This window comes from Hippoglossus hippoglossus, chromosome 17 (genome assembly GCF_009819705.1).
Source record: "Hippoglossus hippoglossus isolate fHipHip1 chromosome 17, fHipHip1.pri, whole genome shotgun sequence".
Classification (NCBI taxonomy): Eukaryota; Metazoa; Chordata; class Actinopteri; order Pleuronectiformes; family Pleuronectidae; genus Hippoglossus; species Hippoglossus hippoglossus.
In genome coordinates, this window is record NC_047167.1 from 9,901,808 (window position 1) to 9,925,657 (window position 23,850).

The 23,850-nt window shown below is 42.5% G+C and overlaps 1 protein-coding gene across 6 annotated transcripts in view; it reads right to left on the minus strand.

Moving 5' to 3' along the window:
- Nucleotides 1-23,850, minus strand: part of kcnn1a (potassium intermediate/small conductance calcium-activated channel, subfamily N, member 1a) — a 46,921-nt gene that overhangs the window by 8,995 nt on the left and 14,076 nt on the right. For 4 of the 6 annotated variants that reach the window (XR_004616690.1, XM_034612928.1, XM_034612926.1 and 1 more), the window contains exons 2-5: nucleotides 15,789-16,262; nucleotides 12,284-12,379; nucleotides 10,867-11,285; nucleotides 8,676-8,684 (exon numbers count right to left, since the gene is read on the minus strand). Coding sequence is in view for 5 of the 6 variants with exons in the window: in XM_034612928.1 (XP_034468819.1) it covers nucleotides 8,676-8,684; nucleotides 10,867-11,285; nucleotides 12,284-12,379; nucleotides 15,789-16,262 (998 nt within the window). In the remaining variant the exon portion in view is untranslated. The remainder of the gene's footprint in view (nucleotides 1-8,675; nucleotides 8,685-10,866; nucleotides 11,286-12,283; nucleotides 12,380-15,788; nucleotides 16,263-23,850) is intronic. The other 2 variants (XM_034612927.1, XM_034612924.1) reach the window with 1 other exon arrangement.

The following is a 23,850-nucleotide window of genomic DNA, read 5'->3' on the forward strand; positions in this document are numbered from 1 at the left end:
ATTGGGCCAATCAGGAATTGTTAACAACTTTAAACTATCCAGCAGTGACCCAGCATGTGGACTTAAAACGGCTGGAGCAATCACCTCTAATTAGTGCACGAGTACAGACTGGAACACTCGGGGCCAGACGATGAAAAAAACCTTGGTGGGTGGTTTTGTGGCGACGTCTGCTCCTCCTTCTCCTCCAAGACAGGTCACTGTTATTGAATATCATAAATCATGCCTTCTGCAGGTCTTAAAACTCCCACTCCTGAGTTTCTATTCATGCTCAAAGTCGGGGGGTAAAAAAACAACAACTCTGACCACTTCCCTTCCCTCAGAGTGACAAAAAAACAAAACAGTGTGCAGTCTGTGGGATTCAAGCTTCATAGATGACATGCAGAGAAGCAGTCTGTACAACACCATGCAGGAATCAAGAATATCTGCAACCTGCATGCCACAACAGCCAGTATATTGAGAGCAGGGGAGCGCTGGGCAAACCTGGGGGATCCACCTGGGACAAATTCCGCAGTTATCACCAGGTGGAGGGGGATTGCACGTCTTCTCGTTCTCAAACAGAGGGGTAGGACTGGATGATCAGCAGAGGAAGAAGCTCATTGAATTTGACACCCCTGTCTCTTTTACCTGCATCCCGACACTTCAGCGGCTGCCCTTTGATAGCTGCCAGGGGGCTCAACTTGATCAGCTGGCTAAATATTGTAATTACAAGTGACTACTATGTTAATTTCATTCATCTTGTCATCAAGGCGTCCAGAGAGGGAGTCACGTCTCGGAGACAGAGACGTGCTGCAGCCTTCAGCACAGTAAACAAAGTGTTACAGTGGCCTTCTCTCTGTACTCAACGTAACCACCTAAATATGCCAGACGGTGACGGAGCAGGCGTCGTTCTTTTTAATCACGAGAAGGCACTCTGTTGAATTATGTTTTCGTGTTTCTAATGTGGCAATCGTTTTGTTAACGCACACATTTCAATATTTGAATGCACATATTTCTATAATTCCCTACCGTGGAATAGAGACGGCAATACGGGAACAGAGACAGAGGCGGAAATGGGGAGCTGATCAATAGCGTTTTAAGGCTCTCAATATACTGTGTCAAGTTTTGGAATAGCATGGAGAAGAGCTGGCACCACTTTCAACCAATTCCAGGACAAGAGGTATATAGAGTCCAGAACAGACAGTTTTATCCCCCACTGTTAAATTCTCTCTGACACACACTCTGCAGTGAAAGCATTAACCTGGCATCACTTCCCTGGTCAAATGTTTCGGAAACGACATTATTTATCCACTGATGTATAAAATGATAGTGTCGTTTATTCCCAAATGAGCTCTGACACGTTCCGTCTGTGGTGGGTCAGAGGAGCACGGCAAACTTTACACAACGTCAGACCAGTAAGCCAACGTGCTCATGGCTAAAACTGCAACCAAACAGGTCGACAACAACAACAAGGTACGAGTCGCCTCTTTCTTCTCTACAAATGATCAACATCGAGTTCAGCCCTGCACGGCAAAAGAAAAGGATAAAAGTGTTTTCTGTTTATGTGAACTAATAAACGATTCCCAGCCGGTCAATTTTTTTGCCGCCCGGCCCAATCTGAAAGCTAAGCTCTGAACAAACAGAATGGTAATGATGGATCCAACGTGCCACACACTTCCCTCTGCACACGCACACAAATCAATAATATTTGATAGAAAACTCCATACACGCTATTATCAAATCACAATAGCCTTTGTTCATGCAGTACCTGATAATTAATACAATGAATGCAAACACAACTGCATTTAGCCACAATGCTTTTAAATGAAGAGCCAAGTTCTTCTCAGTCTTTAGTTTAAAGATGGAGGTGTCACTTTAAATACTTATTATCAGGCCTGGTGCCAATATGAAGTGAACGAGGGGGCTGTTAAAAAATGTCCTAAAATAAAATTCATTTTTTTAACCATGCAATATCCTCAAAAGGCTTAATAACGGCCACATAAAGCTACCTTTTCAAAATTTAAGTAAACCAGTGCCCTTATGAAAAGAAGCACCATAGCACTATTTTCTAAATGAATTAACACTTCGCTGTTAAAATCAGGGGCGGGGGGGTTGCAGGTCTCTCTTTAACAGAGGAAGTAAAAAGTAAGACTGAGGGGCCTATGCCACCTTGGCTTGTTGTCGAGTGAAACCACAAACACTCTTTGCCTCAGTTTGGATATGATGAGGCACAGCCTGCTTCCTTAGAAGAGAGCTGACCGAGGCATCACACAGACAAAAGTGTTTGTGTGACCAAAATATACATCTGGTAAGAAGTAGGAAAAAAATAGATGCAAAAATTGATCTGATGTTCTATTTTAAACTTCCTCTAGAGAGCCTCATCCTGACTTCTGTCTGTTTCTGCTCTCCATCACCGGTCAGCATGTGACTTACTCCACATTCAAAATTCTGCAGCTATCGCCTGCGCCCAATGGAAGCACTTCCCCTCTTCCCCCTGCATTTCAATAGGACTTTAACAAATTTAAAAGATTTTTCACGAGTGCAGGTCTTGTTGATATAAATGAGCTTGAGCACAGGCTGAGACAACTTGGGGACAAATAGGTTGGGATGCTCCTCGGGGGGGGGTGTGTAGTGTGTTAGTTGCAGTAAACATGAGCAGATTCAACTCAGAGTGATGATGACCTAATTAAAAAAGTGCAAACCCCACAGTGTTTTTTACAGCGGAGCCAATATGCAAAGCAAGCAAGCAAGCAAGCAGGCAGCAGCACATTCAAAGTTGACTTTGCACATATAAAATGAATGGGCAATCTTACAATATGTGCATTTTGTAATGTGTTTCCAAGAAATAAAAAAAAATATACTACTTAGTTACACTGAGCTAAAATCAACAGGCGTTATTTCAAGAATTACAATATCTAAAAGTTACATTTTAATTTGAATGTAGCGTGAAAGCTATTATTAGTCACACTAGCAGCATGGTTGTTAAATTAAATGCCATGAATTTTGTACAGACACTCACTAGCACATTTGCAAATTTGCTGTTTTGAGTTAAGTGTCTAAATCTAATCTACTGGAAGTATTTTAGAACACAAATTCATGCTCCCCTCAGGATGAATTACTATATTGCATCCACTGTTCATCTAGCGCCATCATCAGGTCAAACTTTCCAGTGATTTCCTTCTACTTTCTGTGGTTTTAATTTATGTCTAAACACCTGCAGAACTATTGATATAACCAATGCCTGATGCCTTCTGTCCGACTATGTGTTAATTTTGTCCGAACTTGTGTACGTTTGCTGAAAGCTTACAGACACAGATGGAACAGAGCAGTACTACCAGAAATCATGGGGCGGGGGGGCAGTGTAGCTAATAGTTCAACAGACACAACCGTAAGACACGAGGATGAAATTTCAACAATGGCGCAACATTTTTGAGGAGAGACTCGAGAGGCGAGTCTGTAAAAAACCGCAGGCATCTGTATGATGTTAGTTTGCCAAGTCACAGAGACAAATAGCCGCTTTTGCTTATTTCTTATGAGGTTCGTTATCGCAACGTCATCCACCGTCGGAATGTTTGTTCTTATCAATAACTCGACTCGGTGCTGCCCTCTAGTGGATATATGGCTTAGCATCCATGCAAACATAAAGGGCAAATGGGAGTATGTGGGTAGTGACGGTTACATCGTTTGAAATGGCTGCATCTCATTTCGTACGTAAAGGCAGTATGGACCAAGATAACACACTGTCTTTGTTAGCATGGTAACATGCTGGCATTAGCATTTAGCTCAAAGCTCCATTGTGTCAAAGTACAGCCTCACAGAGGTGTTGGCATTGCTGTAGACTTTCTTCTAAACTTGGGAAAAATATGAATTTTTACTCTGAGAAAAACCAACGTTGAGTTACCTCACGATTTATTTATCTTTGTGAACACTGAAGTCTCAACTATACTATAATATGTTTTCCTTATAGCATATACGCCACATGAGGTCGCGTTGTACCTCCATTGTTTCATTCATTGCTTTTCAAATATACATGCAGAGGACAGAGAGTGTATCTGCAGCCATCCTCATCTCTTGGAGTTAAACAACGAATGAATTCTTAAAACACACTTGACCGGATGAGGTGATCAATGCCACGGTGTGCCCCCCCCCCATCTGAAATTCAAACATGGTGGAGCGGCAGTGTCACGAGGTGTAATGTAATTGCACTTTGGCCAATTAAAAGACAATGGCAAAATGATTGCATTTTAATAATGAGCTACGCCTAATGCATTGCTGTCAGACAACTGAGATGTGAATCCAGAAGTGAAGAACTGCTTTAATTTGCTGACTTGCAGTTTTGCCAGCGAGGCAAACTTTCAGGCTTCAGCTGCAAGAAATTATGTAAAGTGCATGTTTGTGAATCTCATCCTGACTAACTGAACATCCAATGACAGCCCCAACACCACAGGAGTGTTTCTATTGAGATTTCCTGCAAGGCACTCTGATACAAAGGAAGCAAAAGATATAGCTAACGTGAGGCACTGACAAAGTTTGGTGACACTTCTCTTTCATATTTAAGCTGGGACCTTCATTTAGGCCCCTTCTATGACCTGCTGTGTATGTCCTTAATCTACAAGGCCTCCGCACAGTAAGCATCATTCACAAAAGCCCTTAATCTCAGGGTTTCAAGACTGGAGTGTGGTTATGTCACTGAGGTTATCAGACAGCAAGTATTCTATTTCAGATGTTCTGAATGTACTGAATTAGGCTGGAGATGCCTGAAAATAAAAACCTCACCTGTGCCAACTGTGCTCGTCCTTCAGGTGACATTTTGGTTCACCACTACTCCACCTCCACTTCCAGTCCATCGAACAGTTTTATTTCATGTTTCCAGTATTCCCAGGGTACTGTACACTTTAAAAGTATATTGTCTGCTGTACTACTGCCCACAAGATTGTGCTAGCTACCTGTAAGTTTACCAACTGCCTTCTTAATGTGCCCACATTCATGTGCCCCATTTAATACCTGCCCTAACTATTTAATGTTTTCACATTTCAATTACTTCCTGACAGTGTCAGATAAACCTTTGGGGCATAAAGGTTTTATAGCACTGATTTAGTTAGCAGTGCGTAACAAAGCACCAAGTGTTTCAATATTTTAAGTATGACAATAAGTCCAGAGTTTGAAGTCCATTATATGATCCATTTGTCCGTTTCCCGGACCTACCAATACCTTTGGTGACATCTTGTGAGGTTGCATATACTAAATGGGAATTATGGCATTTTTCAACCAGGGCACTAAATTTATACATGTACTAACAAAAAAATTTGGAATCAGTCAAGTAAATCGCCTCCATTGGCAGCCAGGACTCAGCGGCAGTATTTACAATGTAATCTTATGGGGCAACTGGGACAGTCCATGAAAATGCACCTGCTGCTGCCCAATGTTGGTGGTCTTGATGTGGCCACAGACGATACCTCAGACACTACACAACGCTGTGTGACCAAGTCAGAGGACTTGTTGACTTCCTGTTCCGCGAGACATGTGTAATGTTGCTAAAGACCCAGAATAACAATTTGAGCCTTTGTTCGTGGAAAAAAATCAAATTTTGCGAGACTGTCACAGTTGCCCCATAAGATCACATTGTAGCCACTGGCTACTGTGCCGCAGCAGCCAGTGGCTAGTTCTCTTCAAGATTTTGAAAAGACTCTTTTAAGGCATTCGACACCTTCATGGCTTAGGGGGAATTCTTGTTTGAACCGAGCTGAAAAAATTGTCCTATAGAGTACTGTAGATTCCTAGTCAGTGCATGTTGGTCCCCATCTATAAGCTTTATTGTAGCTGTAATATTGCTAGATTGACAGATACAAACTTGAAAGGATGCAGTACTCACAAGTAAGTTGTCAAAAACACTGTAGTCCTGCAGTCTAATAGTCCGATGCTTACTGCTACCCAAGGTATTGACTTGATAACCTATAGACAATTAGACATCTTCTCCTCCTCTCTGCCATTGAGGAAATCTCACATCAACACAGACTAGTTAGGAACATGGTTCTTGATCAAAACTAATTGTTATGTCTTCCTACATGTTGATGGACATTAGTATCTTCCTAAACACAGACTAAAGGCAGCTCTTTATAGTAGCTACAGGAGAGCAATGATTCTCATTAACTGGGAGGAATAGTCATACGACATTTAGTATGGCTTCCATTATGCTTTTTGTAACCTTCAGAAAGAAAAGCATATTTCTGAAACTAAATGTGTTGCTAGGGCTTCATGACAACAGTAACACACAGGAACGTTTTACTTTGAGCTACAGCACTGGCTCAGCTCATTAACCTGCATATTCTGATCATATCCTGGCACATTTATCGCTTACACAATCGTCAACATGCTTTGTGGGCTCAGTGTATGACTTTGCCATCGGCTACAATCAATACTACGCCTGCGTAGTCTGAAGTCACGTTATCGGATAAAGTCATCAAGCCATAGAGAATCCACCTGTCCTTGAAGTCACATCCATTTGCATAAGATCCATTCGTCTTTGTTGAGGAGATGCTCATTTTTAAAGATAAGATAAAGGTAAGAGGTATTTAAGACACTTAGTTTGACAGTGACTAAGGGAGTGCATCTATACAGACAGTTCATAGTATACATATGAATTTACTAAAAGGAACATCAACAGGGTCAGATTTCGTTTCAGTGATGAATCAGTGGGTTTTTTAGTTGTTAGCAAATCTGTCAAATCTACTTAAATATTTGATGTAAACCTGTGGTTGGTGTGAGAACATTCAAGTTTCCCTGTTGTGTATTTCTCTGGTTAGATGTTTGGACAGTCTGTTCTTGTTTGGCACTGTTTTTAAAGCGATGACACAATCTGGACGTCAAACTTTGGGTGTAGGTGTAGCCGACTATGGAAAGCCAGTGAAACTTTGGCAGAGCTTGTATTTTTTAACGTAGCCTATGGGGTCTTCCCTGGAGAGAGAGAGCGAGGTGAGAAACAGCATTTTCACATCGCCTCCGAACAGCGTTTTGTTTCAGGTAACAGAGTTAGAGCGGGAGAGGAAGAGATATTATATAACAGTTAAAGAGATAAAAAGAGCGAGAAACCAGGAGGCAGGCAAGGCATGCATGCAAGTGTGTAACTGAATTCTGGCCTGATTGGATTCTTATGGATGAGGGAAGGTAAAGGGAATCAATAGTAGGGAAAGATGAGGAGAAACTGTAAGACATGCCACTTTAGATGGCTACAGAAAGAGATCAGCAAACCATCAGTCAGGAGTTAGAGAGAGAGGGAGAGACTCTTATCTTACTGAGGGAGAAGCCAAAAGAGCTAAGTTAAGGTGCTTAGCTGAAGTGGGTTAGCTTTGAAGATGGAGTGTGTCCAGAAAGAAGGGAAAGGGACCCAGTGACCAAAATCTGTCCCCTGTAATATTCCTCCCACCTCCACTCTCCCTCCACCCCACCATCCCTCTCTGTCCCCCTGCTTGTGTCTTTCATTCCCCCCATCTAGGCATTTGCCAGGTGGACTCCGTGCTCGTCCAATCTCAGATCGTGCTGCCCTTCGATTGGCTCAGGAGCCGTGAAAGTGTAACGGCGCATTTAAAAAAAGATACAAAAAGTCACACACAGCACTTTGGGAAACAAGCGCCTCTTTTTTTTTTCCCACCCTTTTACTTTTTACTTGAAATGATGGGATTGGTTGAAGTAAACATGAAAACTCTCATGCTGTTTCGATGTTTACAAGAGGAGAGGACGAAGGGGCATGAGGACATTCGGTTCATAGATGTAAACAAAAACTGGAGACACTGCTTTCAGCGCACAACAGACTCCTTCTTCAAGAGTGTCTCCATTTAAGAAACTGTACAACAATGGAAAGCAATGCCCTCATTTACCTCCATAGCTTTGAACTGTGAAGCGCTTTATACCAAATAGTTGCTGACCAGAATCACGCTGTGCTCGATACTGAGACACAACCCAGACCAAGTTTACATTGACGTCTGTCCTCTCCTTGGACACTCAGACCTTCGTTTGGCTACAGGAGACCATTTCTAGAGCATAATCATGGCAGGAGAAGCGACAAGAGTCTGTGGGAAAAAAACACTACAACACTGTTCAATTAATTTTGTGAAGGGGGACACATAATGGGATGGTAATGTGTGAACACAAAGAACAGAGAGGCTCTTGCTCCTCGGCAAATCTTTGGAGCTGCTGCTAAAAGGACTTTTTGTGAAATATAGATCTATAACAATTGCATAAGGAGAGGGAGAGAAAAAATGAGAAAAGACAAATTGCCCTCTGGCAGACACGTGAAGGTGACTTGAAGGAGCTGTTCCATTTTAGCACAGATTTCCTCCTCTTCCTCCTCCACCACCTCCTCCTCCTCCAGTCCCTGCAGCCTAACACACAACAGTTAGCAAAGAGACGCTTGCTTCAAAGTGCTGCTCACGCCGTTGGTCTCTGCTGTTCTCCTATAGCCAGTAAAGGCCTGTTTTCTTTGCATAAGGACGGTGCCAAGTAAAGGGCCTACCTAATCCTCCTTTGCCATACTGAGTTTGGAAAGGCTCAAGGGTTAATTGTTTTTGAGGGGCCACCCCTTCTCCCCGCTATTAACCCCCCCCCCCACCACCCTCCAATCCCGACTCGGGACAGCAGTGGCGCCAGCTCGGTGCAAAATGGTAAGTTGGTTTTTTTTCCACGGCTAGAGAACGAGGACTCACATGGTATCCCTATGGAGCAGCATAGTGGGGAAATAGAAAGTACAACAAAACATTATACAAACACACACGCACACACACATGCACGCACACATACCTACATGTGCATGCTGGCACCTATCCATAGTAGCACACACAAACACATATCCACCCAGCTGTTCTTCTGAAACTAAAGGACTAATAGCATGCACTGCTCATGGTGTGTGTGTGCGTGTGTGTGTGTGTGAGCAAACAAATGAAACACGGCTCTGCTTGTGATTTCTGTGGTTCTAATCTAATCATGTGTTTACATTCAAATTTCCAAACTGACACCAGCATACTATGGACTTAAGGGTCAGATATCCAATGTGGAGTTCCTGTCTTGAGCTACCTAAGACCAAACCATGGCGATGGCCAACTCATGTTTAAGATTGTGAATAATAAAGAAAGAGTGTAGCCATTAGCTGCAGATTCACTACTGAGGCTACATCCGTACTACTACATTTTAAAACAGCTTTTTCAAACTTAAACAATCTCGGTCAAGAGTTTTGGCTCCGTTTTGGTTTTATCTCGTCTAAAATAAAACGCCTGTAAATTATATCATGGGACCACTCACGTGCACAGGGCATGTGTGATGGTGTAAACAGGAAGGCATTCGTGGGCCGGGGTACACAAATTGCTCAATTAACAGCTCGTCTCCCACATGTAGACAGTTGTATTATTGTAAAATGCAGAATTTAACTGCACAACAGGGTCAGTAAAGATTGTGATTGATTATCCATGTTGTATTCTACACTGGTAGTCGAGGCTAATGCTAGTTTTGTTCGTCCGGTAATGTGATAGGATCATGCAGAATCACGTCGTGACCGAAAAGACCCAATCAACAAGTGGTTGTGAGTGTCTGCGTTATTGTTCTGCCCGTTCAGACTAAAACGCAGCCCCAGACTCAAATTAAAAAAGGGTAATCATTTCCACATGTCTCTGGTTTAGCTGCTCTAAAACTCTAGAGAAGTGTGGACGTCAGGCGTATCCTTAACAGAGTAGATGTATTTTTAAACGAAAACATAGTAGTATGGATTAGGCCAGTATTGAAACTGTTATTGTCATTGTCATTGTGTTGTTTGCAACAGATGTAAATCTATAGTTAATGGTGACCTCGGATGTCTGTTACACCTCACTGCCCTGCCTCTGTGGTCAAGTGGAGCAAAGAGCAGCTGGTTGGGTTCCCCCAGCAAGGGTCAAACCCACCGTTCAACTTTTAAGAGGTGCTGAGAGTTGGAGAAGATCCAGGGTTCGAACGTGCGAGGGGGGTTAAGTTAGTGACAGGTGTTAACATGGGGGGAGTGGGAGTGGGAGGCGGGTAGTAAAGAGAAGAGGCGCAGGAAGGGAGGGGAGGTACTTAGTATAAAGCAGGCGAGGCGAGCTGCAGGAGGACGCTGAGCATCTGTGGTAATGTCCTGGCTGAGAGACTGAGAGCAAAGCCTTCCCCTGAGCCGAGGCTTAACTTCCACAGTGCAGCACATGTACAGTAGCATATCAGGCCTGACAGGAACTGCAGCTATAGATCTTCCACTCCACCCACCCTACTCAAGTCCCCTTCCCCACCCCAACTAAGCAAAAATGACTTTAAAACATCAAAGCTGGCATTAATGTCTCATTTCCCTATGCAAATGCCAAACGAGAAAGAAAAAAAGCTTTTCATTTCTCCCTGCCTCTTTCATTTTCCGTGAGAATCATTGCTGCCCCCTTGAGACGAAGCCCGATGCGCAGTTTTGGGGGAGAAAACGGGTTAGGGGATCCTGGGGGCTGCTCTGCATTACCAAAACAAACCACTCAGCAAACAAACAATTAGACACTCATGAATTATGGACAAGACATCTAAAATAGCAGTAGAAACGAAAGAACAGGGAGTAGTGGAGCGATTGCTGAGCTAATGAAACGTAGATCAGGGTGTTTTTAAACACTTAGCTGAGTAGTAAGTGTCTGGTGTTTGCCTTCCTGTGTATAGTATCGCCATGTAACCTATCCTGATGATTTCACACCAGTGTAGATGAGTGACAGAAAACAAGGTAACACAGAGAGACACGGGACAAAACAGTGACAAGAGTGAAGGAGGAAAGGGTGTCTAGTAATCCACAACGTGTGATTGTGCAGCCGAGATTTAGTGTTTCCATATCATCCATTATTCGGCCACTATTGACAACCCTGTGTTTACCTCTCGCAGACGCGCACAGTCCATGCAGCAATGATCCAGGAGGATATACTGAAAACCAGCAGGACAGTTCCTGGACAGATGGTCATGAGGGTCTTCATGACAAAGCGTGTGTTGAAGTTGATCTTGTTGAGGGCGCCGATGCTGCGAGACGAAGCGTCCGTGAACAGCTTGCTGTGGAGCAACATGACCCTGCCTATCAGGTAGAGTCTCAGGAACATGGGGATGGAGAGGATGATGTCCACGTCAGCGTCGGCCACTGACGGCGTGTAGGTGAAGGCCAGCCGCGCCGTCCAGGTGAACACGTACTGGCCTGGTATGGGATGGATGGCACACACCAGCAGCTCTAGCACAATGAAGAAGATCCGCTCATACGTCATGGCTATCCTCCAATCGTCCGCACCATTGTCGACCATAAACAGCTGAGAAAAAACACACAAACACCAAGGACTTGAATTAGAACTTCCTTTTACTTCCTTTACAGCCACATTCAGAATTGTGTTGGGAGCCAGGTATTTTGAAATTCTAACCAAGGGCCCCAGAGGTCATGCTGAAATTGGGTAAAAGGTGGAAAATAAAAATGATGCAGAAGACGTAATTTGTAGCAATAAAATGTGATCACTTTGATGCAGCTGAGACCAAACAGATAATAAATGTTAAATATTGGATGCAATCCAGAATAACATCAAAGCATACTGAAGAACAAAAAATGACATAAAATGAGAAGAGAAAACAAACCTATTACTATGAACGAATGTTTAGTCATTTTTTGCAAAGGAAAACGATCAAATATGCATTTACATGTGTCAGATCCTTTTGTGTAAAATCATATATGACATTAACCAGAATTACTGCTGTGCAGTTGGAAGCCTCTGCCGACCAGTGCAGTTTCAATCCATAAATGTTTTCTCAGACTCACTTTGACCTTTGAGCACTGAAATCTAATCAAGGGACAACTGGTCATTTTTGAACAAATTACCTACAGGAATACTTGAGATATCATGTTCAATAGGCCTAAAACATGTGTGAGGTCAATGACATTGACCTTTGACCTTTGCTCACCTAAATCTGATCATTTTATCTGTGAGTCTAAATGAACATTTGTGCCAAATTTGAAGACATTCCCCCACAAGGTGTTTCTGAGCTGTTACACAAACAAGACCATCTTTGAGTCCAAGTGAATGGTTGCACCAAATTGGATGAAATTCCCTCAAAGCGGTCTTGAGATATCACGTTCACAACAAATTGGGACAGACGGACAAACGGTCACACACAATACAAATAATACAAAACTGTGTTCACTTTGGCTCAGTTCTTCCTCATTATTATGATTATTGCTACCATCATTATCAGCATCCCTATCCCAAAAGCTGTTGCTAAAATAAATAAAATAAAGTATTTTTTTCTGCGGCAGACTCACCTGGATTTCCCGGGCATGGTACATTATTATAAGACCAAGCAATATAACAGTGGAAAGGCTGATAAGGCATTTCAGTGCAAATGAGTATGAAGATTCCTACAGTGAGAGAAAAAAAGAGAGGAAGGAATATCAGCAACAATGAACACACTTTATCATCACATACAATCTATACTTAAATATGGGAATACAAAGGATCTCCTTCTATTCATTGTCAATGTGCATTTCAGCTATTTTCTATATTTAGCATCAGTAGATGGCAATGGTCTCTGGTAACTGCTTAGCAACAAGGTGAAATCAGGTCGTTAAGCAACGTAGGTAGGTGAAATCTGAGGGTATTTACTGTAACTCAACATTTCATATGGTATAGATTTAAGAAAGGAACACGAGCAGCAGAAATGTCACCAAAGAACACATTTCACATGGTTATGCAACAGTGCATACACACAACAGACCACACACACACACACACACACACACACGCACTACTTATTACTTTAAACTTCTATTTGAGACCAGTTAATGGGGTTTTACACGGTGCAGTCAGGATGTTACTAAACAATGCAGCTGCAGGTGTAGCCTCATATTATCCATGGACACTGTTCCCCACCAAGCAAACTACCAATTAATCAAAGTGCGGCGCTAACTGGGGGACTTTCCATTTAATGGTAGGTGCAAAAAAGGCAAGGCTAGCATTAGCAGGGAGGCCACCACAGCGAGTGTGGCTGATGATAAATAGACCAGCTGGGTGCTAATGCAGTGTGTGTGTGTGTGTGTGTGTGTGTGTGTGTGTGTGTGTGTGTGTGTGTGTTTACACTGGGGCCATAGATCAAGGAAATGAGAACCTGTACTACTAAGGCCCCCCCCCCTCCCTCTGTGTTGGTAAAATGCCATTTGATAAATCAATTTAACAACCATGATGTAAAAACGCCGCTCTGCAGCGGGTTAACGATCATGGGGTTGTTATTATAATAACAGCTACAAACAAATGACAAAAGCAACAAGTGGAAATATCACTCATAATTGTCAGTGTGATGACAGTGAGAGCTGCTCAACATTACTCCGTCCTTCGATGGTCCATATTACAGAATGTATTTTTAGCTATCAACTAGATTGCTTTGCCCCTTAGGTCGGCGACATGTTCGCAAGACATTCTAATGTCTGAAATTGTTTTGAGAAGTCCCTGGTGAAATAACATTGAGTAAACCAATTAATCCACCTGCCAGAGGTTCAAGGATTTTTCAGTCCCAGCGCTCACCGCCTGTTAAAGTGTCTCCCTCCTTCAGGACTTAGAAAATCTAGGCAGAGCCTCAAGTGTCTGCGGCGCGATGTGACCGTCCGCAGCACATGCTAACTGTCGGATGTGACCTCCCATCCCGGTGCCACTCAGAGATGGGAGGTCATTTCCATTTCAGCTGAGGTCAGCGTGATGAATGGACTGAACCCCATTCAGTAACACTCAGACAAACCTATTGACTTTTTTAAAACCCCATAAATCATCCTATAGATTACCACACTGATTTACTATATTGCGCGTAACACACACACACAGACACACACACACACACACACACACACTTGTAATCAAATATACATTTACAAATTCAAATACAACTGTTAGACACAAGTGGGGGGGAAATCCACTCCTATCCCTTGTGAGTGGAACCTATAGCAGTGGTTTGTATGTTTTAGTCCTAACTTACAATTCACATATACATATCAATCCTGACATATTTCTACAGCGCACCACAGCTTTCATTTGCTCCCAACATCTGAGAGCTGACAGACAACATTGCTGACAGTATAGATAATAAATTTAAAGCTTTTTGTCGAGCGACTCTCAAACTCATGTCAAAGCATTCTTAAAAGCACCATAATTGAAAACTTGTCTGTCCGGTTGTAGTTAGATGTGTTCTATGGAGTGGTAGTTTGTAGTTGTCTTACTGTTAGAAGACTAGGCCTGATATCACAGGTTACGTTACAAGACTCTACATCAGTTTCCACACAACGGTGAAATAAATGGAAACCAATCGTAGCCAAAGGCTGAAAATTAATATTTTGTTTTGTGTAAGACAAAAAGCTAATAAAAATAATGTTAAAGCTGGAACATTAGTGGAAAGTTAAAGCCGGCCCTTGTAGAAGGGAATACTCTGATCTATCGTTTCAACCACTGATGTGCTTTAGCTCCTTTCAGTGCACTGTTTTGTTTTTATGTTTGATTTGGGCTTTCCGCTTTTTTCCAGAAACAACAAGCTGCTGTAATCAATTATAAAAGCTCTGATAAATCCCTTTGTACACTTTCTATTGAGCACCAACATTTGTGGGAATAGCTACAAGCTTGGACCAAAGTTAGTTTACTAATAGTTAACCATTAGTTAGCTGATAGTTAAAACATCAATGTTAGTAAATGGCCAGCGTAGACACATTTAGCATCCGGCCAGTGAAATGAAAAAAGCTACCAACAGGCTTGTGAACATCACAAAGAAAATAACAAGCTAAAGAACTAATTGGAGCCTAATCCCCCAAAATTGGTGATGACGAAAACAGAACAAAAACAAGAGTTAATATTCAACTAACAGCCAATTCCCACGAACATCAACCCACATTAAAATGAATCCTGTATGTAAAACAAGTAATTTTTTGCTATTGTCTTAGCTGTATACCAATGTTATAATGCCATGACACGTCAGGTGTCTGTGATGTTCTTCTTGTAACGTTTCAAGTCATCAAACACAATTAGTAGGCTCAAGCTTTTAAAGCCACCACAACCACCTGCAGCCCCGTTCAGTTCTTACTCATAAGCAGATGCAGCTTCTGTGACCTGTCACAAACTGCAGTGTAATGCAGTGTCAGCTCCAATCCAAACAGCCCAGTAAATACTGGGGTAGAGGCGGCTCTGAGAGCTCAATATTCCTCCACCAAATACCCTGACACAGCAGGGACCTGAGTGGCTGACACACAAGGACAATAACAGGTCAACAGGTGGTGACCTGGTCACCGTGACTTTAAGTGTAAACCGCCTGCTGGTGTCCTTACTCAAGGGTCCTACTTGTTCTTATAGCTTGCTGCGTAGTCTCTACCCTGATCCACTCAAAGTAAAAGAAATTTAAATCATCTGGAACTTCATTCTCATCTTTTGTTCTATTGATGTTTCCCTTGAACTCTACTTGTTTATTTCTCTTCACATACCCATAGATTTAGATAAAGATACAACCAGAATGGTGCGAGATGAGGCTGAACATTTTCAACTAGTAACCGAACCGGATTTAAAGACAAATTAAAAAAGATATGGAATCCAATTTGCAGACTTTTAGTCATTATGCCGATCACATGACACATATTATATTTGTGCATTATTCCCAACACTTTGTTAGATAATGTACGTCAGAGTCTAATAATCGCTCTTCATAAATCTGACAGCTGCCAACCCCACACAACTCAAACGTTAACAATAGCAGTGACAGTACACAGAGCTCCCACTCATTCATCACGCACATGCACAACCTACCTTAGTGTAAACCCCCCATGACAGTTCCGTTTCTGTCACCATGACAACAATCCCAAACATCCCGAAGATGAGCGCGTAGTCGCTGAGCCGCTTTCGCTTCTCAAACAGCGCCCTCCTGTGGCCAAGCCTGTAGCCAATGTCCCTATTCTTCTTTTGCGGCGCCCTGCCACCGACACGCACGCTGCCCTCCCTGACCAAGCTCTCGTTGGACGCCTTGCTGGGGTCTTCGCCGCCGTTGCCCTTGGACACCACCACCTCCAGGCCAGAGCTGTGCAGCGTCTGCAAGGGCTGCGTCTCCGAGTCGAGCTCCGCGAGATTGCGGCGCGACGATGACGCCAGGCTGCCAACTAGTGGTCTCACCACCCCGCCATTGTACTTGCAGGTGTTCATGGCTATCTGAGGGAGTCGGCCACTGCTCTCAGAGAGGGAGGGCTTGGATCCAGCATGGCTCAGCTTCTTCTGCTCAGTAGTGGCCTGTGAACAGAGAGGAGCGTGATGAGTACAATACTATCACAACAAATAGGGAGTAGAACCTCAGTTAGTTGAAGAGCCCAGCACACTGATGGACTTTAAATAGAGCATTGATGTGGGAGTGATATCTCTGTGGCTCTGGAGAGGCCAAAGAGAGGCAAGGATCTAGCAAAAACAATTTTGGTTATAAAAGCAGACAGATTTAGTTCTCAGCAGGACACGTGGCCAACATGCAACCCAAAATATCAACAGTTCTCGTTTCAAACTCCCAAATAACCGAGGTCTACTGAGCGCTGGTAACAGAGAGTTGGTCGCTCATGAATCGTTTTTATGTCTGTGTTGGTGAATGTTGAAATAGTCACAGTTTTGCAGTTACACAACAACAGTGGGGAGCTCCCCTTGTGTTTTTTTCCTTTATTGGACAGTATGGTTCATGAGGTTTTCCTCCCAAGAAAATGGCATCAAATGTAGATGGTTCGAAAACAAATAAATAATGTATGGGCTTTGATGTATAAATAAAACCATATAACCAATAGAAGACCCTACAAAGTGCAGAAAATTGAATCTTTGCGCTGCACAAATTTAGATATGAATGATTAATGGTCGGCCTGACCCTGTTTCCCTGTCGGAGAAACACTTTTCCGTCGCAGAGATGAGCAGAGGGCTTCCCAAAAGGGAGCAGTGACGAAGAGAATGCGGAACTTCTCAAATCAGGCGTGCCACAGGGACCAAATGTTTAGAATCCAACCCCTTTAAGAGGAAACTAAGAAAACATTTTCTTTTGGAACTCAAAGGAAACCGAGTACTGTAAATGTAGTGTGTTGAGGTAAAGGGCAACTTGGGGGCAAGTTGAGGAACACAAATACTTAAATCCCTTGTACATGGATTCAGAGGATACTGTGGTATTGTTATTTTACCATCCAGAGTAGAAATAGCAAATGAACCATGGGTCTTCAAATGAGGTGTGGTCAGGTTGGTGCATTGCTGTATTGTACTGTTATTTTATGGATATTATTATCAAGATACTAACCTGCACCTAGATTCATTGGTAAACTTGTTACACACGGATGATCTGCTCCTTTCTTCTGCATTCTCTCTACTACCTGGAGAATCCATCACCATAGTGGAAATCCCCATGGCTTTTAAAGAGATAGGAGCACAGCAGTCTCGACTTGTTTACTGTGTTACGCCCCAAAACACACCCATGATAAATGAAGAGACTGAGTGGATCCCTTTTGAACCATGGGCCCTGGCGCAGTGACCTTTCCTACTGCCGTTAAACAAGCAAAAGTGGATTTGGACACACCCTGAATGGACATGCGTCTCGAGCTATAGACCATGCTCTCAGATCATTCAAGCCTTTTATCGTTTCTGCTCTTCTTGGCAGAGAGTGAGGAGTTTTTGTCGCGGTTACACAGAAAATGTTCCGTCCATGCAGAGGCTGTAGAGCAGTCCCCCAGCAGCATCTATCTGCCTGTCTATCCCCTGTCCTTCAGAGACTCCAGCAGATTATCATAATGGCTTATGAAAACTTCACATGGAACAGTGCTTTTCCCGAAACAAGTCGGGGGTGTGTGATAGCACTGCTGGCCCTTTTTATTAGCCTTGACAAAGCATGCCTAATGCCTTTAAATGTGCTGGTGGGAATAAAGAAGGGCGGCCCTAATGGAAATTTACTAACTCCGGTCCTGTGATACTATCGTCTCGCACATATTGTGGCTCCATGAGAACAGGACTAAAGGTTAAGGATTAGTGCAGCCCATAGTGTTTCTAATCCCCTTTTCTGTATTAAATTGCTTTTTAATCTGTGCCATTAGGACCCCTCTACACTTTTGAAGACTGTGCAGCGAGTGAACTTTCGATTTGAATGACAGGAAATACTGTCGGAAAAGATACTGATACGTCGATAGTGGCTCAAAATGCACGGAGAGCCAGATATTGCTAATTTGATTTCAGTTCCAAAGATATGCTGAATAAATTAGAATTTACTGGAGCAACGTGAGCTGTAACAAGGCTCGGTCAGTAAATAATTGAATCTTTTCATTATCACAGAAAATTACAAGTTTCCACACAGATATATTAGATTGTGTCAGCATCAAGAACGGCACACACATATTGACAACTCGATATCTAAACTATAAATAAGCACGGATCACAGATGTGCAGAGGCTATGACAGACGTCCTAACATCAGCAAAATCATGCAGAAAAAAATATGTTTTTACTATAGCCGAATACTGGCTAAGCAAGATAAGTCTCACCTGGTATAAGAAATTAAAACTAATTTCAGTGGACTTCTTTTATAGGTACTGAAACAAATTCAGTAGCCTTTTCACCGATGCATAAAGAGCTTGCTTTTCATTCCTGCATCACGACTAACAGTACGTCAGCCTGTCAGATGTTTCAAAATGTGTCGAATCCAAGTGATAACTAAGCGACTGCAAAATGTCATTATTCCTTTGGTATTCAGTGTCACAACATCATGTCATTCACTCTGAAAAGAGAATTTCCTGCGTCGCTGTAGGAAGTAAATAACTCTGTAGTATTTTTAGTCCCAGTCAAACTTTCAGAGAGGTTCTGAGATGCTTGATATGCAAATGTGGCTCCTGGGCTACAAAATATGAGGACAAACACCTCAAACAAAGGTTTGCAGAAAATGTTATTTATATCGTTTTGTGTATTTATGAGTGTATTTTTTACTGTTTGTTCTACTATTGTCTTATCACAACACTGGTTAGTTACAAACCTTTGACTCATATTACATAACATTCATTTGAGCGAAAACTTGCATCTTTTCCTCACACACAACAATTTGAGGTGTAATATCCGGCTCAAGGACTGAACCATTAACCCTTCAGATGACAGGGGTTATTTTTCTACCACCTGACACACTGCGTATGTATTTTTAATGCAATTGTACACTTACATTTTTTACATTTCACAACAGGCTGCAAAGTTGTTTGGCAATTATGACAGTCTGGCCTGTTTTTAAGTAAAGTTTCCCAAGTCAAGAGACGACAGCAAGTAAAAAAAAACATAACACACCCAGAAATCATTGGTTGTATTAGTGGATCAATAGATCACAGTGACCTCTGACCTCTGAGCAGGTGTGACTTTACGTTAGATGACTGACAGGTTTCTGTTAAACATAAATTCTCCCTGCCACAGACTGCACGAACAAAATCATTGAAGCTGCTTTCAGACATGCACTGAACTCTGTGTGATCCCCTGATATTATCCGGAGGGGCTGTGTGTAAGAACACCAATCTCCGAGTGAGGCTACCAACAATCTCCAGATTTTACCCTTCTAGCATCTTAGTAAAAACTCCCGATAATGTCAGAGTGAGCCCATGTGAGAACACAGCAGGATACTGACCGGAAAACTGACCGCGAGCGAGTAGGTGTGTTGATGAGATTTCTAAGATGCAACAGATGCAAACCTGAGAAAACAAAAATCATACAAATATCTCCGTATGAAAAAGAGGTGTCGTACACAAAGAAGACACCAACGAAGATGTCAATTTAGAAAAGACGAGATAAACGAGATTTGAAAGGTTTTGGCGATAAGGGCTGATGTCGGTGTCAATGTGCTGTAAACAAAAACACATGACCTCCACAGCAGAATTGATTTGTCCTGACTCGTAGAATCTCCTGCTGCTTTTTATCAAATGTAAAAGACAAACTCCGGACAAACTCTGGACCCCGTTGTGTGGACATTTTACAGAGTTCATGTCTGAAAATGGCCACACTGTGTGGACTCTTTTCACCCCTGATTTGCGAACTGAACAATAATATATATTTTTAAAAAACATTAAAATGCATTGTATCCTATTTGCAATCTAACTTTTGGTTCCACCAGTAAATATAAATAATTTTCCCATCAAATGTTTGAAACTAAAAGCTGAACAATTTGATTTGGTTTCCAATGACTGATTACATGTCGATAAATCAGAGTCAAGTCGCCATGTTGTGACATTTGCAGGACAAAGTGGGAGCCTGAGACGTAAAAGGAGAACATCCCGGGAAGTGTTGCTCCAGTAACGTAAATGACGAGGATTGATGGACACAGAGAGAGAAGGGCTGCTGTTACACCCTCATCTTTAGTTACGTGTTTCTGGCCAACAGTCGTCAGTGAACCAGGTCAGGACTGACCCGAATATGGACAAACCAATCCGTCTGTCAGTTTGTGTGAACACTGACACATGTCTAGGCACCCGGGAAGGATTTGGTGGAAAGAAAAACAAAACAACAGGGGGAACGCAAGCGTATCGAAGAAAGATAAATCAGACACAACGTGCAAAACACCAACATGCACGTCTGACTTTTTCCTCCCCTGTTAATCTCCTCTCTTTCACAGAGTTTGCAGCAGGAGTCCTCGCATCCAATTCCAAAATCTCAAAGCACTCAATCACTTACCATGCTCTCGCCCACTTAGACAGCTACCCAAGCGTCTCTTTCTGCATTTCCCCTGCAACCCGACAAAACAGTGCGGCGGAAGGGCACGGCAGGCCAGCGTTGCCCTTGTTGTCCCCCGATGCCCTCACAAGGAGACACAGGGGCCGGCGGCCTATTCAGTCGACCAACGGCTCAATTTCATTCTGAATGGCACGCGGCTTCCAGGTTGTATGAAATGGAGCCTCATAATAAAATTGAAAAGCCTCAGTGCAGAACAGTTTAAATGACGGCAACTCTCTGCGTCGCTCTTCTCTTTCTGTCTCTCTCTCTCTCTCTCTCTCTCTCCAGCCGGCTCAAATCTAATAGAAAACCCTCTTTCTTTAGTCGTGCACACACTCTGCCGCAGTCCTCAAGGCTTACATACACCCTAAAAATGGATCTGCGCTTTTTAAAAATCAAATGTGGTCACTTCTGTGTGTGTGTGTTTGTGTTTGGGAGTTAGAGCATGTGAATGCCAGTCTGTTTAATTGTGTGTGTGTGTGTGTGTGTGTGTGTGTGTGTGTGTGTGTGTGTGTGTGTGTGTGTGTGTGTGTGTGTGTGTGTGTGTATGTGTATGTGTATGTGTGTGTGGGAGGATGTGTGCATATGTGTGCTAGTTGAACAAGTTGAGCCTCAGCCAGTCAGTGGATTTGGTCAGATATTGACACAGACAACGGAACAAACACAAGGAGGAATTGTTTGGGAAGGTCCGCGTGCGTGTGCGAAATGTGCGAACAGCGCACGGATACGGACGAGAAGGCCGACGTAGAAGAAGGATCACAAGAGAGGGAACCGAGACAAAATAAGGCAGAAATCTAAAAATGGAGGGAACATGAAAGATAGAGGGGCTGAAAGAGATAAATGAAAGAGAGGGAGGACAGTTCCCTGTGGGTGTCTCTGTCAGCCCCTGGAGTGATTGAGAGCTGCAGGCTATATTCTCCGGTTTGTCCCTGCACACTAGACGCTGTCACGTTTCTCTGACAGGCCAGCGGGCATCAGGGCTCCTCCGTCTCTCCCTGACCAGCATGTGGATCATTACTCAGCGCTGGTCAAGACCGAGGAAAACCAGAGGCTGCAGACCCACATTCATGTACAGGAAAATCCTCCATCACATCTCTCTGTGTTCTGGAAATAAACAATATACTATATTTAATGAAGAATTTGGTTGGACAACTGTCTACAAATGAATACCAGAGGGATTCATGTCATATATCAGCAAATTTAAAATCACAGAAAGGGTTTCAGCATCCCATGCATTTCCTGATACACTGTACGGAAGTCCACAGGATGAAAACTAGAATGGTCCACATTTAAATTTACTAGATACTTTTTTGGATCTGGACCCACACACTCATAAATATCAGTCCCCTAAAAGTGTCAGATGTTCTTCATCAAGATCCATAAATTATTATCTGTGCAATCAAGGAATATGTTGAAAGACACCCTATCTCACTAAAAAGGGTTCTAGATCCGCCCCCTGATCCAGATCTGCACCAAAAGTTAACGGGTTCTCACCTGACCCGTAACACAAACCTCCACCAAGTTTCAAGGTAATCTGACTTGTGGTTTTTGCATAATCCTGCAAACTAACTAACACACGCAGATGAAAACATACTGTGACCTCTTTGGTGGAATGATTGTTTTATCATGACACCATCTGAGAAGTAATGGGTGGATGCATTTTGAATTTAACAGCTGCAAACGTTATGGATAAAGGTTAAACTAATTGTTAATTAAAAGAAGATATTTTACTGTACTGATATCTTTCACCTCAAACGAGGCACTGGAGAGTCATCAGAGGCAGTGGAAGCACTGGAGAGCCACATTCATTCTATTAAGCAGGTTAGGATTTTACTCCATTTGACTTTCTTGAGTTCAAGAGACATAAATGATTTTTTTTGTCTGATCTGGCTGCTCTGGGTGAAATGAACAATCCAAGTTTTCCATATTTGTTCTCAGAGATGATCCCCAACCTTAGTTCAGATCTTAGAATCCATCACCATAACCAAAACACTGCTGCTTTCTCAATATATATTATTTTTCCATCAACACATTAATGATATGTGTACTGAATGAATCTGCAAACTGCTGTTATATCTGCACTACCAGTTCAAAATGTCCATACCTGATATTCATGTCAGTTTATTTCTTCAATATGCTCCTTACTTATGATAAATGATAATTAAAGTTATATTTCTTTATAGTGTAACATGTTATATTAAGACAACTCAAAGCTTAGGTTAAGGTAACAGAAAGCTCATTGTTTCATTTAAGAAAAAATGTCAAAGCTGACTGGAAGCACAAGATGGACCATGATGAATTTTTCAATAGTCAACCAGAAACTAATTGTTTCCTGATGCTGCACCACGTGTCTCGGTAACTTAAACTCACAAAGAGACACAAAATCGGGACCTCTTCTGTCCCAGTCCAGTGCTTTGAACTGATGACGTCCTTTCCTGCTGTGGTCTAAAACTGTTCTGTGAGGACTTTGTGTGGGTTGAAATCTGAAATAACTGAAACATCTGTGACAGAAGATGCATATTTCATAACATTGCTGGTAAGACTTTTAAGACCCTCACCACCAGCCAGCTTAAACACACTGAGGACGATCTATGTTCATAAAAATGTTCAGGTAATTAATTACTTAGTTTGATTAGGTTGTTGGGCTTTTTTTCCACTGTCTTGACATTAGCTTGGCAACACTCAACCAATGACTGCAGCCAGAATTCCTTGACAACAACAACATGACAGAAATTGCCAGTGTTACACCTACAGAGAGCCAAACACCTACTTATAAAAAGGTACGGTTGGCTGCCGGTCTTCCAGGTACCTGCACCCTATTGGTCCAAATGTGAACTGTACCCACCCCGAGTGGAGACCCAACCCAGCAACTCAGCAGGAGAATGAAAGACAACAACAAACTGTGGCAACATTTGAAAAATTAAGTTCAGCACTGACAGTCGCCTCAGGGAAGCTACAGCCTTTACTGAGGCTAAGAACTAGACCAGAGGAAAAGAGGGTTGTGACCACATATAACAGCTGCTGATTACTATCAAAGCAAAAAAAATGTATATTAACGTAGGAACTTTTGTGCCTAAACATACACTCGTCACACAGCTGCAGTTAAAAGTGATGGAGGAGACGATTATTGGCTTCTA